The sequence below is a fragment of the Notolepis coatsorum genome, assembly GCF_963971535.1.
Source record: "Notolepis coatsorum genome assembly, chromosome: 4".
Lineage (NCBI taxonomy): Eukaryota > Metazoa > Chordata > Actinopteri > Aulopiformes > Paralepididae > Notolepis > Notolepis coatsorum.
In genome coordinates, this window is record NC_140168.1 from 190404374 (window position 1) to 190423446 (window position 19073).

General features: G+C 43.4%; 1 protein-coding gene across 1 annotated transcript in view; it reads right to left on the reverse strand.

Moving 5' to 3' along the window:
* Window positions 1-4769, reverse strand: part of LOC311226785 (uncharacterized protein) — a gene marked incomplete at its 5' end in the record, with an annotated part of 10740 nt that extends 5971 nt beyond the window's left edge. Inside the window, one exon of the mRNA XM_084312191.1 lies at window positions 4726-4769. Coding sequence (XP_084168317.1) covers window positions 4726-4769 — 44 coding nt within the window. The remainder of the gene's footprint in view (window positions 1-4725) is intronic.
* Between the last annotated feature and the right edge of the window lie 14304 nt (window positions 4770-19073).

The following is a 19073-nucleotide window of genomic DNA, read 5'->3' on the forward strand; positions in this document are numbered from 1 at the left end:
GGACCTCGGCCTAATGAGCTATCCAGGCACCCGCTCTCTCCTAACGTCTCTCAATACGACTCTCTCTCTCTCCGTTCTCCTCCTCACCCCTCTCTCTCTCTCTATCCATTCTCCTGCCCACCCCTCTCTCTCTCTCTCTCTCTCTCTCTCTCTCTCTCTCTCTCTCTCTCTCTCTCATTCTTTGCGCATGCTATCACTAATGTCCTGAATAAAGTATCTATCTATCTATCTATCTATCTATCTATCTATCTATCTATCTAAATTCTGAATTCCACTGCCTATACCCCTATGCTCTGTTACCTATACTGTACGAACATTGAACTCTACCTATTTATACACCCTCATTTAACCCATAACTCTGTATGATAGCATGTACATTAATGCTGTATATACCGTATGCATTATTTATTCTTACCGTATATACGTATATCTATTCACATTCGTCTGTACATACCTGCATATAACACCCTTACCTACTCTTACTAGTTACTCTCTCTCTCTCTCTCTCTCTCTCTCTCTCTCTCTCTCTCTCTCTCTCTCTCTCTCTCTCTCTCTCTCTCTGTGTTGTGTTTAATGTTATGAATTAGAGTGTTATTTATTTATTGGTAGGTTGCTATTGTAGTGTTATTGGTTTCAAACAGAGGTTGGTTAATCTCGGTTCGCGTGTCGCTGTCGCCTGTCGGCCAGCGCCCGCTGGTTGGGATAGGCAGCTGAAATGGAGGCTCCTATTCTAAGCAGGAGACATGGTTTTAAACTTGCAGTTGGAGCTGATGTGTCAGTGGAAGATTGTAGTTTAGCTGTGGGTAAAGTTGTGGGCTATGAAAGCATTGTATCTGCCGCTCGGATGAACGGCGCGATGGTAATGTTTGTGGACCACGTTGGAAAAGCTAACAAAGTGACTGAGACCGGCGTCACGGTTAAAGACACGTTTGTGATGGTGACTCCTCTGTCTACGCCGTATACAAGAGTTACCATCTCGAACATACCACCGCTAATCAGCGATGATTTATTAGTGAAGGAATTGTCGTGGTATGGTAAAGTGGTCGCACCCATTAGGAAAATGTCATCCGGCTGTAAATCCCCATTACTGGCGCACGTTGTGTCACACAGACGCCAGGCTCTAATGATCATGAACAAACATGACGAGGAGCTTGATCTGGTGTTCAAGTTGAACGTTGATGGGTTTGAATATGTTGTATATGTTAGCTCTGGGGTTTCAACCTGTCATGGCTGTAAGAAGCAAGGCCACTTCTATCGGGACTGCCCTGATAAAGTTCCCACAGCGGGAGCGCAGGGGGGAGCAGGTGCGGACGCACCGAGGAGTTTTGCTGATGCAGTGGCGAGGAAGGCTAACGCTAGTAAGAAACAGAATGACAGTGAAAAAACAACAAGGGAGGAAGACACTGGAACTGAGAGTCAAACGCAAGGTGCATCAAATGTAAACCAGGAACAAAATAAAAGAAAGGAAAGTGGTCAAACAGGAGATCAAACTGGTTTAAGTGAAAATGAAGGACAAATAATGAGTGCAGGAAAAGTTAATCAGCAGGAGACAAGTCAAAACAAGGACAGTAGGAAAACAGTAGATAGTGATGGAGTTTTGATGGATGAGGCTTTCAAAGTCCCTAGTGCTACTAAAAGAAAAGGAAAAGAAAATTATAAAGAGGGCTGTTCTCAGGCAAAGAAAACAGTAAACAAGGTCAGGAAACCAGAGGGGCAGTCAGATTCTGAGTCAGTTGACTCTAGTATGGAAGACGAGGAAGAGGACGAGGAAGAGGAATGGCAAAGTGAAGGCAGTCAGAGCTTGTCTGAAAAAAGTGAAGTGAAAGGGAAGGTAAAAAAATATGATGTAAAAAGGGTTCAACATTTCTTGAGAGTAACAAAGAACAAGAAGTATGAAATTGAAGATTATTTCTCTGATAAAGAGGCTCTTTTTTCTTCTGTCAACTCACAGTTGAGAAGCAGAAAGAAGGGAGGCTATACTGCAAAGGAGGGGTTCAGACTGAAGAAAATAATACAGAATATCAAAAAGGGAATGCTCAATGATGGTGAAACAAAGGTCTAGGACAGGCTGGTTCCTGTGTGTTTTTTTCTTGTTTTGTTTTTCAACACTCATGAGTGAGTTCAGGGTTTACACACTTAACCTAAATGGAGCCAGAGATGTGAGGAAAAGAATGAGTCTGTTTGAACTTGTTAGGTTGAAGAACATCAACATAATGTTAGTTCAGGAAACACACAGCGACACCTTGAATGAGACTGACTGGAAGAGAGAATGGGATGGAGATGTTGTGCTAAGTCATTTGAGTAGGAATAGTGGCGGGGTGGCACTACTCTTCTCCAGGAATTTTCTGCCAACATCGTATAAGGTAGAGGAAATAGTGAAGGGCAGATTGATGGTGATCAGAGCCAAATATGAGAGTTTTAATATTGTATTTATAAATGTATATGCTCCAAATGTCAAGTTAGACCGCGCTCTCAAGATTCGACACTGGGTGCTGAAATCCCATTAAGTATTATATAAAAAATATTTTTTCTTATGTGGGGAAGACAACCAGAGCCTTTAAAACAAGAATCAGTGAACACAAGTGTTCAGTGAGAAATTCAGATATAAAGTCGTCAGTAGCTAGACATTTTTCCAGGTGTAAACATACCGTTAGCGATCCCAGAAACATGGGACTTGAGTTAGTCCACAGGCCCGCGAGAGGGGGAGACAGACACAAGTTACTATTGCAACGGGAATGTTATTATATTCACCTGTTTAATTGCATAGAACCTAGAGGAATGAATGAAGAGAACGTGTTAACCTGTTTCCTTTAAGTACCTTTTACCTATAAGATTATGGTTTAATCCATGTGGTTGTTTCACGCATGAGGTATGTTTATCCTATGATGCTCAATAGAAAAATGTATGTAAATAAGTAAAGGGGCTCAATTAGCCCTATAAACTACGGGCATGTTACATATCAAGTTTCTGGTAATGTAATGTATTTTTGCTTTTGCTTTTGTTTTTTATATATGTTGTATATTTGTATAATTTGTATTTACTAACAGACTCTATTTTGATAGGTCTTTCCTTTTCGTCATTGAGGACCAATAGACTCAGGCACACCTGCGCCGTGATGCCATTTCCTGCCAAGTCATTAACCACCTGTGTATATAACCACCATCTTGACTGCATGTGCATTGCAAGCTATAACACTGACGAAGGAATATGTAATTCCGAAACATGTTTGTTTCAGGCTGCCATTAAATACTTGAACCTGAGAGTGCTGGTCTAGCTTAAATGTATATGCTCCCAATTTATGACCTGCCAGAGTTCAGTTTTTAAGTAAACTCAGTGTGGTTTTAAGCCAGTGTGAACCTGAGGATGTTTTATTTTTAGGAGGGGATTTTAATTGTACAGAAAATGATCAGCTGGACAGGAATCATTGTGAACCTCATGGCCCTTCAAAGAGAGCCATACAAAAGATGATAGAGGCTCACAGTTTGAGTGATGTATGGAGAGGAATACATGGGGAAAACAGACAGTACACTTGGGTGCAGAGCAGGGAGAATATCATTTCTTTGGCCAGGTTGGACAGATTTTACTGCTTCAAACACCATCTCAGCATTTTTAAAGCGTGCAGAATAATCCCTGTGGGTTTTTCTGACAACTCTATGGTGTGTTGTAGTTGTAGCATTTTAACACTGCATTGTTATTAGATGTTAATTTTAAAGAGTCTTTTGTATTTTTTTGGAACGTTTTTAAAACAAGAAAATAGTATTTTGAATCATTAAAGCAGTGGTGGGATTGTGGCAAAGTGGAGATAAGGCAGTTGTGTCAACAGTACACTCAACGTTTCTCGTGACATTGCCAAATCTATGAGAGATTTGGAGACTGAAATAGTGGAGATGCAGCTTGCTGCAGGTTCCACAGGAAACAGAGGTTGTGTTGAGAATCTCAGTACTAAAAAAGCCATACTGGCAGATCTGTTGGGCACTAAAGTGCAGGGGGCGCTGGTTCGGTCCCGTTTTCAGAGCGCTGCTTTAATGGACTCTCCGTCAAAGTATTTTTTTAGTCTTGAAAAGAAAAACGGACAAGCGCTCAGCCACAGGACAGCTGTTGCCTGAAGACAATGAGATCCGGCAGAGAGCTGTGGAGTTTTATTCTCACTTGTTTGAAAGTGAATATGTTGAGAATGAAGAGGTGTTTGACTCCTTTTGCAATGGGCTGCCCAGAGTCTCAAAAGAGACCAACACAGAGCTGGAGGGTCCTCTAACTGCAGAGGAAGTGGGCGTGGCATTGCAGGGCATGAAGGGAGGGAAGGCCCCTGGGATCGATGGACTCCCACCAGAGTTTTATAGAGCGTTCTGGACTGAGCTGGAAGAGGATATTTTGGAAGTTTTTAATGAAAGTTTTAAAGACTCCTTTTTGCCTCAGAGCTGCAGGAGGGCAGTTCTGGCTCTGCTGCCAAAGAAAGGTGATATTCAGGAGATAAAGAATTGGCGTCCTGTGGCGCTCCTATGCTCGGATTACAAGCTGCTGTCTAAAGCTCTGGCCAATAGACTGAGGAAGGTGATGGACCAGGTCGTCCACAAAACACAAACATACTGTGTGCCCGGCAGGTCTATTGTTGACAATGTGTCACTGATTTGGGATCTTTTGGAAGTCTCTGATTCATTAGGCATAAATGTTGGTCTGGTTTCTTTGGATCAAGAAAAGGCATTTGACCGGGTTGAGCACCGTTACCTGTGGAAGGTCTTAGAGAGGTTCGGCCTCAGCCCTGGTTTCATTGCTAAGATTATGGTTTTGTATGAGAACGCTGAGAGTGTGCTGAAAATTAATGGTGGATTGTGTAAACCTTTTAAACCACTCGGGCATAAGGCAAGGATGTTCGATGTCTGGCATGCTTTACACACTTGCTATTGAACCAATGCTGCACAATATCCGTTCACATATTGATGGGATGGTTTTACCTGATTTTAATGCATATTTTAATTTGTCTGCATATGCGGATGATATTATTGTCATTATAAGGAGTTAGGAGGATGTAAACAGGTTAGGCTGTATTGTTGAAACTTTTGGTAAAATCTCAGCTGCAAAAGTAAATTGGGAAAAGAGCGAGGCATTAGCAGTTGGGAGTTGGTCTGTAGGTCTCCCTAAGCTGTCAGGAGGTTTAAGCTGGAAGAGGGGAGGTCTAAAATACTTGGGAGTGTATTTAGGAGACGACCAGACTGTAAAGCTGAATTGGGAGGGAATGGTGGAGAAGGTGGAGGGGAATTTGGCAAAGTGGCGGTGGCTTTTACCACATATGTCATACAGAGGAAGAGTATTGATCATTAATAACTTGGTGGCATCAAAACTTTGGCACAAATTACAATGTATGGAGCCCCCTGCTGGGATATTATCAAAAATACAGTCCATCATGGTAAATTTCTTCTGGGATAGTTTTGCATTGGGTCCCACAGAGTGTGCTCTACCTGCCAAAAGAGGAGGGAGGCAGGGACTGATTCACTTGGAGAGTAGGAAAGCGGCTTTCAGGTTACAATTCATCCAGCGTTATATTGCAGGAAGGGATGAGGATGTGGTATGGAAACCGGTAATGAGCACCATTTTAAGGAGAATACAAGGTTTGAAATTTGATGTGTCTTTGTTTTTGTTGGATTGTCATTTTATACGTTTATGTGATTTGACTCCATTTTATCAAGGACTTTTTAAAACATGGACGCTGTTTAAATGGAGCAGAACGGAACCCACAAGTTCACTGTTTTGGCTATTGGAGGAGCCTTTAATCTATGGGGCCCGATTGGACATTCAGAATGAAAGCAGGATTGGTCTCACCCAGCGTTTAGTTTCAGCTGGGGCAGTAAAGCTGAAACAAATAGTGGATGCAGCGGGGCCCGGACTTTGTAACACAGAAGAAGTGTCCTCTCTGATGGGTCTGAGGTCGGGTCGCCAGACCAGGGCCCTCATTCATCAACGTGTTCTACGCACAGATCTGTGCTTACCCTGTGCGTACGATCATTTCTAAGCAAAGAGTGGGATTCATCAATTTCGATTTGAACTTGACTCCGTGCTTACATCTACACACAGGTCAGACCACACTTACCTGACGCCCAGTGGTAGAATATATTATTACAACAAGGAAATGAGCTTCTGTGCATAATAACACTGGCATGTTCTGTACGAACCGTAGTTCATTATAGTTCATTGTAAAATAGCAACATTAGTGTAATTATGGTCAAAACCCTATAAATAGCATTTGGAATAATAGATCTTTCTCTCAGAATGAATGCAGCATGGTTTATATAGCGTTATCGGAATATACGGGGTGTAGGCTACTGACTGACTGCGCTCCGCGTAGCTTGATTGATTGATTGATTGGAAAGTTTATTAACAGATTGCAGAATGGGTACAGTACAGTACAGCTCAGTACATACAATTGTTAATTGGGGATGCAGACCAACTTTCGTCTTGTTTACATCAGGGTCCCCCATTTTCAATTCATCATAAATCATAAAGCTCAACTCGTTATTATTTTGCGCAGACCGCAGAAACACGGGAACGTCTTGATTATATTTAAAAGGCTTTACGTTAAACGAAACAAGTGGAATTTCGACAGCAGTGAATTCTTCGTGGAGTTTCTCAGAGTTCCGCTCGGGTCAGTCCATTATTTCACATCCCATGGGAGGTGTTTCCTCACTTTCATGACCATATATGGATAATCATGCACGAGCATTGACGGTAGAACAAAGTTCTACGGAGGAGCGTAGAGCCTGCGTACGCACCGTGTGATGAATCCCGACTTCCCTGTGCGTACACTAGTTCTACATTCCGTGCTTACGTGTGGAAATAGAACATATTCTACGTCCACGTTGATGAATGAGGGCCCAGGAACTTTTTGAATGCGTGGACTGAAAGACTGAGTAATCAGGAGTGTGACATGTTACGGGAATATCTAAGTGGAACAGACATTCCTGATGCAAGAGATCCTTTTCCTGAACTGAGTCCCCAAATAGATCAAACTGGACTGATGGGACCTTTGTTGGATTACAAAAATGATGGATATACAGACTTGTACATGTTGAGTGGGAAGGCAATGTATAAATACTATGTGCACGCTCTAAACAAAAAAATGCTGAGTGGTTAAACAGACACTGTGTGGAGAGAGAAACTAAATGTGCAGGAGGAATGTAAACCAGTGTGGAGGGTGTTATATAAAGCACCACTGAACAAGAGGTCAGGAGACTTGCAGTGGCGGATACTGAAGGGAGCAGTGGCAGTCAATAGTTTTGTCTCCAAGTTAAATCCAACAGTATCTAAAAAATTTCCTTTTTGTCAAGAACCAGAGTCTATTTTCCACTGTTTCTTGGAGTGTAAAATAATTGAAGTACTTTTTGAGGTTGTAGAATCTGTGTTTGTCAAATGTGGGGAGAGTTGGAGTAAAACTGCTTTTATTTTTGGTGCTGGTTATAAAAGGACAAATGCAATGAAATGGGAGCTGTTGAATTTTGTAGTGGGACAGGCAATTTACAAAAGTCGGAAAAATCAAATTGAATATGGTTCAGGTGGGGAGTTGTTGCCATTGTTTAAGGCTTTGGTACGAGCTCGAATTACAGTAGATTTTCGTTTTATTTACTCATGACTGATTTTGAGTTTTTTTTTACGCGTTGGTGCTTCAATGAAGCTCTTTGTTCGGTTGTTGATAAGCAGCTCTGTTTTAACCCCTGGTTTCTGTGAGGATTTAAATAGTGTATATGTATGAGTATGTTTGATTGACAAATGAAAAAAAAATCCTTTTATTTATTGGAAATAAAGGTTCTTAAAAATCTCTCTCTCTCTCTCTCTCTCTCTCTCTCTCTTGGATTACACAGACAACACAGTCTGACTAATCCCCCCCCCCCTTCCACCCACATGTAATTCCGACGTGGGGGTTGAATGATGAGGAATGATAATTGGATGTTTTGAAATACAGGGTATGGACTTTGGGATAGATAAATAAATAAATAAGGAAATAAATAAATAAAATAAACTTTCACCGAGAAGAGAGAGACAGCCTCTGACACGAGTCATAAATTACAATAATACAACATCATTAAAATAAAATAAAGTGGCAAGCGATATTTCCCCCGCTGGCAGAGACAGGCAGGGGAGGGGGGCGCTGCCCGATAATTTGTATTTGTTAAAACGCAATTACATTTAATCAATTTCATTACAGTGAAAGATAACCGTGGGTCGGGGGGGGATGCAGGGGAGTCTCTGGGAGGGCAATGTGTCTTTGGGGATGCAGAGCATGGACACACACACACACACACACACACACACACACACACACACACACACACACACACACACACACACACACACACACACACACACACACACACACACACACACACACACACACACACACACACACACACACACACACACACACACACACACACACACACACACACACACACACACACACACACACTAACATCCTGCAGAAGATACTGTACAGTATAATCATTAATTTGTCTTAATAACACAGTGGCGTTAATTTCACTCTCTCTACCGTATGAATTTGGACCAGCGGACACATGCAATTTGAAATATGAATATAGAATACAGAATATCAGGCCTACAAATGACCTTATTATAACCAAGTCATACATCTATGGAACGGGCCAAATCCCCTCTTTCCAATGGCAGAGTTAAATCTGGATTTAGTACCACCAGGCGCCCCCCCTGACACGGTAGCAAAGACCTTGAATGAAATCTACTGTGAGTACAGTTACTTTTGTATAATGTCCATAGCTCTGCAATTTTTCACCGGTTTGCGGCGTGTTTTCTTTCTAGACGTTCACAGAAAGGTAAAGAAACAAAATACGTTGTATTTTATGGCAATAACATTGAGGTTTGTTTGACCTGTGATATAAACACGAAAAATCTAAAAGATGTGGAAAATGGTTGGACTTCCTTTGCCGGGGGCTGGTGTGAGCTGGGTAGTGTAGTTTTATGAAATTTCACGAGTGCTTCTTCTTGTCGTGTCTAAATGGTCCGTTTTCCGGTGCAATGTGCTGAGATTTTTCAAATTTTGCTAATACCATTTAAAATCATTGGTAAACAAACTTATGCTGAAAATATACACATTGACTGCTGTTTTGATACATTAATGCTGTATATACCATATGCATATATTTATTCTTACCATATATATATACGTATATCTATTCACACAGAGGGGAGGACTTGCTCTTTAAAGTGCTGTTTAACACAGAGGGCAGGACTTGCTATTTAAAGTGCTGTTGAACACAGAGGACCTGCTCTTTAAAGTGCTGTTAAACACAGAGGACCTGCTCTTTAAAGTGCTGTTGAACACAGAGGACCTGCTCTTTAAAGTGCTGTTGAACACAGAGGACCTGCTCTTTAAAGTGCTGTTTAACACAGAGGACCTGCTCTTTAAAGTGCTGTTGATCACAGAGGACCTGCTCTTTAAAGTGCTGTTGAACACAGAGGACCTGCTCTTTAAAGTGCTGTTGATCACAGAGGACCTGCTCTTTAAAGTGCTGTTGAACACAGAGGGCCTGCTCTTTAAAGTGCTGTTGAACACAGAGGGCCTGCTCTTTAAAGTGCTGTTGAACACAGAGGGCCTGCTCTTTAAAGTGCTGTTGAACACAGAGGACCTGCTCTTTAAAGTGCTGTTAAACACAGAGGACCTGCTCTTTAAAGTGCTGTTTAACACAGAGGGCAGGACTTGTTCTTTAAAGTGCTGTTTAACACAGAGGGCAGGACTTGCTCTTTAAAGTGCTCTTTAACACAGAGGGCAAGACTTGCTCTTTAAAGTGCTGTTGAACACAGAGGACCTGCTCTTTAAAGTGCTGTTGAACACAGAGGACCTGCTCTTTAAAGTGCTGTTGATCACAGAGGACCTGCTCTTTAAAGTGCTGTTGAACACAGAGGACCTGCTCTTTAAAGTGCTGTTGAACACAGAGGGGAGGACCTGCTCTTTAAAGTGCTGTTGAACACAGAGGACCTGCTCTTTAAAGTGCTGTTGAACACAGAGGACCTGCTCTCTAAAGTGCTGTTTAACACAGAGGACCTGCTCTTTAAAGTGCTGTTGATCACAGAGGACCTGCTCTTTAAAGTGCTGTTGAACACAGAGGACCTGCTCTTTAAAGTGCTGTTGATCACAGAGGACCTGCTCTTTAAAGTGCTGTTGAACACAGAGGGCCTGCTCTTTAAAGTGCTGTTGAACACAGAGGGCCTGCTCTTTAAAGTGCTGTTGAACACAGAGGGCCTGCTCTTTAAAGTGCTGTTGAACACAGAGGACCTGCTCTTTAAAGTGCTGTTAAACACAGAGGACCTGCTCTTTAAAGTGCTGTTTAACACAGAGGGCAGGACTTGTTCTTTAAAGTGCTGTTTAACACAGAGGGCAGGACTTGCTCTTTAAAGTGCTCTTTAACACAGAGGGCAGGACTTGCTCTTTAAAGTGCTGTTGAACACAGAGGACCTGCTCTTTAAAGTGCTGTTGAACACAGAGGACCTGCTCTTTAAAGTGCTGTTGATCACAGAGGACCTGCTCTTTAAAGTGCTGTTGAACACAGAGGACCTGCTCTTTAAAGTGCTGTTGAACACAGAGGGGAGGACCTGCTCTTTAAAGTGATGTTGAACACAGAGGGAACCTGCTCTTTAAAGTGCTGTTGAACACAGAGGGGAGGACCTGCTCTTTAAAGTGCTGTTGAACACAGAGGGGAGGACCTGCTCTTTAAAGTGCTGTTTAACACAGAGGACTTGCTCTTTAAAGTGCTGTTGAACACAGAGGACCTGCTCTTTAAAGTGCTGTTGAACACAGAGGACCTGTTCTTTAAAGTGCTGTTGAACACAGATGACCTGCTCTTTAAAGTGCTGTTTAACACAGAGGACCTGCTCTTTAAAGTGCTGTTGAACACAGAGGACCTGCTCTTTAAAGTGCTGTTGAACACAGAGGGGAGGACCTGCTCTTTAAAGTGCTGTTGAACACAGAGGACCTGCTCTTTAAAGTGCTGTTGAACACAGAGGGGAGGACTTGCTCTTTAAAGTGCTGTTTAACACAGAGGGCAGGACTTGCTCTTTAAAGTGCTGTTGATCACAGAGGACCTGCTCTTTAAAGCGCTGTTGAACACAGAGGACCTGCTCTTTAAAGTGCTGTTGAACACAGAGGGGAGGATCAGCTCTTTAAAGTGATGTTGAACACAGAGGACCTGCTCTTTAAAGTGCTGTTGAACACAGAGGACCTGCTCTTTAAAGTGCTGTTGAACACAGAGGGGAGGACCTGCTCTTTAAAGTGCTGTTTAACACAGAGGGGAGGACCTGCTCTTTAAAGTGCTGTTGAACACAGAGGACTTGCTCTTTAAAGTGCTGTTGATCACAGAGGACCTGCTCTTTAAAGTGCTGTTGAACACAGAGGGGAGGATCTGCTCTTTAAAGTGCTGTTGAACACAGAGGACTTGCTCTTTAAAGTGCTGTTGATCACAGAGGACCTGCTCTTTAAAGTGCTGTTGAACACAGAGGGGAGGACCTGCTCTTTAAAGTGCTGTTGAACACAGAGGACTTGCTCTTTAAAGTGCTGTTGATCACAGAGGACCTGCTCTTTAAAGTGCTGTTGAACACAGAGGGGAGGACCTGCTCTTTAAAGTGCTGTTGAACACAGAGGACTTGCTCTTTAAAGTGCTGTTGATCACAGAGGACCTGCTCTTTAAAGTGCTGTTGAACACAGAGGGGAGGATCTGCTCTTTAAAGTGCTGTTGAACACAGATGGGAGGACCTGCTCTTTAAAGTGCTGTTGAACACAGAGGACTTGCTCTTTAAAGTGCTGTTGATCACAGAGGACCTGCTCTTTAAAGTGCTGTTGAACACAGAGGGGAGGACCTGCTCTTTAAAGTGCTGTTTAACACAGAGGACTTGCTCTTTAAAGTGCTGTTGAACACAGAGGACCTGCTCTTTAAAGTGCTGTTGAACACAGAGGACCTGTTCTTTAAAGTGCTGTTGAACACAGATGACCTGCTCTTTAAAGTGCTGTTTAACACAGAGGACCTGCTCTTTAAAGTGCTGTTGAACACAGAGGACCTGCTCTTTAAAGTGCTGTTGAACACAGAGGGGAGGACCTGCTCTTTAAAGTGCTGTTGAACACAGAGGACCTGCTCTTTAAAGTGCTGTTGAACACAGAGGGGAGGACTTGCTCTTTAAAGTGCTGTTTAACACAGAGGGCAGGACTTGCTCTTTAAAGTGCTGTTGATCACAGAGGACCTGCTCTTTAAAGCGCTGTTGAACACAGAGGACCTGCTCTTTAAAGTGCTGTTGAACACAGAGGGGAGGATCAGCTCTTTAAAGTGATGTTGAACACAGAGGACCTGCTCTTTAAAGTGCTGTTGAACACAGAGGACCTGCTCTTTAAAGTGCTGTTGAACACAGAGGGGAGGACCTGCTCTTTAAAGTGCTGTTTAACACAGAGGGGAGGACCTGCTCTTTAAAGTGCTGTTGAACACAGAGGACTTGCTCTTTAAAGTGCTGTTGATCACAGAGGACCTGCTCTTTAAAGTGCTGTTGAACACAGAGGGGAGGATCTGCTCTTTAAAGTGCTGTTGAACACAGAGGACTTGCTCTTTAAAGTGCTGTTGATCACACAGGACCTGCTCTTTAAAGTGCTGTTGAACACAGAGGACCTGCTCTTTAAAGTGCTGTTGAACACAGAGGGGAGGACCTGCTCTTTAAAGTGCTGTTGAACACAGAGGACTTGCTCTTTAAAGTGCTGTTGATCACAGAGGACCTGCTCTTTAAAGTGCTGTTGAACACAGAGGGGAGGACCTGCTCTTTAAAGTGCTGTTGAACACAGAGGACTTGCTCTTTAAAGTGCTGTTGATCACAGAGGACCTGCTCTTTAAAGTGCTGTTGAACACAGAGGGGAGGATCTGCTCTTTAAAGTGCTGTTGAACACAGATGGGAGGACCTGCTCTTTAAAGTGCTGTTGAACACAGAGGACTTGCTCTTTAAAGTGCTGTTGATCACAGAGGACCTGCTCTTTAAAGTGCTGTTGAACACAGAGGGGAGGACCTGCTCTTTAAAGTGCTGTTGAACACAGAGGGCCTGCTCTTTAAAGTGCTGTTGAACACAGAGGGGAGGACCTGCTCTTTAAAGTGCTGTTGAACACAGAGGGGAGGACTTGCTCTTTAAAATGCTGTTGAAAACAGAGGGGAGTGCTTGCTCTTTAAAGTGCTGTTTAACACAGAAGACCTGCTCTTTAAAGTGCTGTTTAACACAGAGGACCTGCTCTTTAAAGTGCTGTTGAACACAGAGGACCTGCTCTTTAAAGTGCTGTTGAACACAGAGGGGAGGATCTGCTCTTTAAAGTGCTGTTGAACACAGAGGACTTGCTCTTTAAAGTGCTGTTGAACACAGAGGACTTGCTCTTTAAAGTGCTGTTGAACACAGAGGGGAGGACCTGCTCTTTAAAGTGCTGTTTAACACAGAGGACTTGCTCTTTAAAATGCTGTTGAAAACAGAGGGGAGTGCTTGCTCTTTAAAGTGCTGTTTAACACAGAAGACCTGCTCTTTAAAGTGCTGTTTAACACAGAGGACCTGCTCTTTAAAGTGATGTTGATCACAGAGGACCTGCTCTTTAAAGTGCTGTTGAACACAGAGGACCTGCTCTTTAAAGTGATGTTGATCACAGAGGACCTGCTCTTTAAAGTGCTGTTGAACACAGAGGACCTGCTCTTTAAAGTGCTGTTGAACACAGAGGACTTGCTCTTTAAAGTGCTGTTTAACACAGAGGACTTGCTCTTTAAAGTGCTGTTTAACACAGAAGACCTGCTCTTTAAAGTGCGGTTGAACACAGAGGACCTGCTCTTTAAAGTGCTGTTGAACACAGAGGGGAGGACCTGCTCTTCAAAATGCTGTTGATCACAGAGGACTTGCTCTTTAAAGTGCTGTTTAACACAGAAGACCTGCTCTTTAAAGTGCTGTCGAACACAGAGGACTTGCTCTTTAAAGTGCTGTTGAACACAGAGGACCTGCTCTTTAAAGTGCTGTTGAACACAGAGGGGAGGACCTGCTCTTTACAGTGCTGTTGAACACAGAGGACCTGCTCTTTAAAGTGCTGTTGAACACAGAGGACCTGCTCTTTAAAGTGCTGTTGAACACAGAGGGGAGGACCTGCTCTTTAAAGTGCTGTTGAACACAGAGGACCTGCTCTTTAAAGTGCTGTTGAACACAGAGGACCTGCTCTTTAAAGTGCTATTGAACACAGAGGACCTGCTCTTTAAAGTGCTGTTGAACACAGAGGACCTGCTCTTTAAAGTGCTGTTGATCACAGAGGACCTGCTCTTTAAAGTGCTGTTGATCACAGAGGACCTGCTCTTTAAAGTGCTGTTGATCACAGAGGACTTGCTCTTTAAAGTGCTGTTGATCACAGAGGACCTGCTCTTTAAAGTGCTGTTGAACACAGAGGACCTGCTCTTTAAATTGCTGTTGAACACAGAGGGGAGGACCTGCTCTTTAAAGTGCTGTTGAACACAGAGGACTTGCTCTTTAAAGTGCTGTTGATCACAGAGGACCTGCTCTTTAAAGTGCTGTTGAACACAGAGGGGAGGACCTGCTCTTTAAAGTGCTGTTGAACACAGAGGACTTGCTCTTTAAAGTGCTGTTGATCACAGAGGACTTGCTCTTTAAAGTGCTGTTGAACACAGAGGGGAGGACCTGCTCTTTAAAGTGCTGTTGATCACAGAGGACCTGCTCTTTAAAGTGCTGTTGAACACAGAGGACCTGCTCTTTAAAGTGCTGTTTAACACAGAGGGGAGGACCTGCTCTTTAAAGTGCTGTTGAACACAGAGTACTTGCTCTTTAAAGTGCTGTTGAACACAGAGGGGAGGACCTGCTCTTTAAAGTGCTGTTGAACACAGAGGGGAGGACCTGCTCTTTAAAGTGCTGTTTAACACAGAGGACTTGCTCTTTAAAGTGCTGTTGAAAACAGAGGGGAGTGCTTGCTCTTTAAAGTGCTGTTTAACACAGAAGACCTGCTCTTTAAAGTGCTGTTTAACACAGAGGACCTGCTCTTTAAAGTGCTGTTGAAAACAGAGGGCAGGACTTGCTCTTTAAAGTGCTGTTGATCACAGAGGACCTGCTCTTTAAAGTGCTGTTGAACACAGAGGACCTGCTCTTTAAAGTGCTGTTGAACACAGAGGGGAGGATCAGCTCTTTAAAGTGATGTTGAACACAGAGGACCTGCTCTTTAAAGTGCTGTTGAACACAGAGGACCTGCTCTTTAAAGTGCTGTTGAACACAGATGGGAGGACCTGCTCTTTAAAGTGCTGTTTAACACAGAGGGGAGGACCTGCTCTTTAAAGTGCTGTTGAACACAGAGGACTTGCTCTTTAAAGTGCTGTTGATCACAGAGGACCTGCTCTTTAAAGTGCTGTTGAACACAGAGGGGAGGACCTGCTCTTTAAAGTGCTGTTGAACACAGAGGACTTGCTCTTTAAAGTGCTGTTGATCACAGAGGACCTGCTCTTTAAAGTGCTGTTGAACACAGATGGGAGGACCTGCTCTTTAAAGTGCTGTTGAACACAGAGGACTTGCTCTTTAAAGTGCTGTTGATCACAGAGGACCTGCTCTTTAAAGTGCTGTTGAACACAGAGGGGAGGACCTGCTCTTTAAAGTGCTGTTGAACACAGAGGGCCTGCTCTTTAAAGTGCTGTTGAACACAGAGGACCTGCTCTTTAAAGTGCTGTTGAACACAGAGGGGAGGACTTGCTCTTTAAAATGCTGTTGAAAACAGAGGGGAGTGCTTGCTCTTTAAAGTGCTGTTTAACACAGAAGACCTGCTCTTTAAAGTGCTGTTTAACACAGAGGACCTGCTCTTTAAAGTGCTGTTGAACACAGAGGACCTGCTCTTTAAAGTGCTGTTGAACACAGAGGGGAGGACCTGCTCTTTAAAGTGCTGTTTAACACAGAGGACTTGCTCTTTAAAATGCTGTTGAAAACAGAGGGGAGTGCTTGCTCTTTAAAGTGCTGTTTAACACAGAAGACCTGCTCTTTAAAGTGCTGTTTAACACAGAGGACCTGCTCTTTAAAGTGATGTTGATCACAGAGGACCTGCTCTTTAAAGTGCTGTTGAACACAGAGGACCTGCTCTTTAAAGTGATGTTGATCACAGAGGACCTGCTCTTTAAAGTGCTGTTGAACACAGAGGACCTGCTCTTTAAAGTGCTGTTGAACACAGAGGACCTGCTCTTTAAAGTGCTGTTGAACACAGAGGACTTGCTCTTTAAAGTGCTGTTTAACACAGAGGACTTGCTCTTTAAAGTGCTGTTTAACACAGAAGACCTGCTCTTTAAAGTGCTGTTGAACACAGAGGACCTGCTCTTTAAAGTGCTGTTGAACACAGAGGGGAGGACCTGCTCTTCAAAGTGCTGTTGATCACAGAGGACTTGCTCTTTAAAGTGCTGTTTAACACAGAAGACCTGCTCTTTAAAGTGCTGTCGAACACAGAGGACTTGCTCTTTAAAGTGCTGTTGAACACAGAGGACCTGCTCTTTAAAGTGCTGTTGAACACAGAGGGGAGGACCTGCTCTTTACAGTGCTGTTGAACACAGAGGACCTGCTCTTTAAAGTGCTGTTGAACACAGAGGACCTGCTCTTTAAAGTGCTGTTGAACACAGAGGACCTGCTCTTTAAAGTGCTGTTGAACACAGAGGGGAGGACCTGCTCTTTAAAGTGCTGTTGAACACAGAGGACCTGCTCTTTAAAGTGCTGTTGAACACAGAGGACCTGCTCTTTAAAGTGCTGTTGAACACAGAGGACCTGCTCTTTAAAGTGCTGTTGAACACAGAGGACCTGCTCTTTAAAGTGCTGTTGATCACAGAGGACCTGCTCTTTAAAGTGCTGTTGATCACAGAGGACCTGCTCTTTAAAGTGCTGTTGATCACAGAGGACTTGCTCTTTAAAGTGCTGTTGATCACAGAGGACCTGCTCTTTAAAGTGCTGTTGAACACAGAGGACCTGCTCTTTAAATTGCTGTTGAACACAGAGGGGAGGACCTGCTCTTTAAAGTGCTGTTGAACACAGAGGACTTGCTCTTTAAAGTGCTGTTGATCACAGAGGACCTGCTCTTTAAAGTGCTGTTGAACACAGAGGGGAGGACCTGCTCTTTAAAGTGCTGTTGAACACAGAGGACTTGCTCTTTAAAGTGCTGTTGATCACAGAGGACTTGCTCTTTAAAGTGCTGTTGAACACAGAGGGGAGGACCTGCTCTTTAAAGTGCTGTTGATCACAGAGGACCTGCTCTTTAAAGTGCTGTTGAACACAGAGGACCTGCTCTTTAAAGTGCTGTTTAACACAGAGGGGAGGACCTGCTCTTTAAAGTGCTGTTGAACACAGAGTACTTGCTCTTTAAAGTGCTGTTGAACACAGAGGGGAGGACCTGCTCTTTAAAGTGCTGTTGAACACAGAGGGGAGGACCTGCTCTTTAAAGTGCTGTTTAACACAGAGGACTTGCTCTTTAAAGTGCTGTTGAAAACAGAGGGGAGTGCTTGCTCTTTAAAGTGCTGTTTAACACAGAAGACCTGCTCTTTAAAGTGCTGTTTAACACAGAGGACCTGCTCTTTAAAGTGCTGTTGAAAACAGAGGGGAGTGCTTGCTCTTTAAAGTGCTGTTTAACACAGAGGACTTGCTCTTTAAAGTGCTGTTGATCACAGAGGACTTGCTCTTTAAAGTGCTGTTGAACACAGAGGGGAGGACCTGCTCTTTAAAGTGCTGTTGAACACAGAGGACCTGCTCTTTAAAGTGCTGTTGAACACAGAGGACCTGCTCTTTAAAGTGCTGTTGAACACAGAGGGGAGGATCTGCTCTTTAAAGTGCTGTTGAACACAGAGGACCTGCTCTTTAAAGTGCTGTTGAACACAGAGGGGAGGGCCTGCTCTTTGAAGTGCTGTTTAACACAGAGGACCTGCTCTTTAAAGTGCTGTTGAAAACAGAGGGGAGTGCTTGCTCTTTAAAGTGCTGTTTAACACAGAAGACCTGCTCTTTAAAGTGCTGTTTAACACAGAGGACTTTGATTGATTGATTGATTGATTGAAAACTTTATTAACAGATTGCAGAATGGGTACAATACAGTACAGCTCAATACACACAATTGTTAAGGGGATGCAGACCAGAGAAAGACTTTCGTCTTGTTTACATCAGGGTCCCCCATTTTCAATTCATCAGGAACTTGCTCTTTAAAGTGCTGTTGATCACAGAGGACTTGCTCTTTAAAGTGCTGTTGAACACAGATGACTTGCTCTTTAAAGTGCTGTTGATCACAGAGGGGAGGACCTGCTCTTTAAAGTGCTGTTGAACACAGATTACCTGCTCTTTAAAGTGCTGTTTAACACAGATGACCTGCTCTTTAAAGTGCTGTTTAACACAGAGGACCTGCTCTTTAAAGTGCTGTTTAACACAGAGCAGGACTTGCTCTTTAAAGTGCTGTTTAACACAGAGGACCTGCTATTTAAAGTGCTGTTGATCACAGAGGACCTGCTCTTTAACACTTTAATCGCCAAGGACGCCTTAACTCGTCATTCCCCGCCATGCTAATTCTGCCAATGACGCCGTAACACGTCATTGAGATCAATATTTCAAAAATCTGTGATCGCAATCATATTTGTCCCGCGGAGACTTGAGATCTACTGTTGATCCCCTCTCAACTCTCCAACGGTTCAAGAGTGCCATCCGGTGGCCGATCGGCGGATCGCCCAAACCGGAAACGGAAACTGGTGCTCATCCAAAATCGGTCCAACCACTCGCTATAGGTCCCGGGACTCGGGCTCGACACAATGGATAGCGATCCGTTACCAATAACTTGATAAACAACATGATTTGGACGTATATACTATTATACAACCTGGAGATGGATCGCATATTTCAACATCCCATAATAGGAATATTTTTGCTCCACGCTCATCGCCCAACGGCCCGAGGAGACTGGGGTAAGTTTCAGCGTTTTTTTTTACCGTGTTCGATACAAACTGCTCTAATGATCATATCACCCACACTAGATGAATCATCTAACGTTGGCCACGGAATTATAAACGACC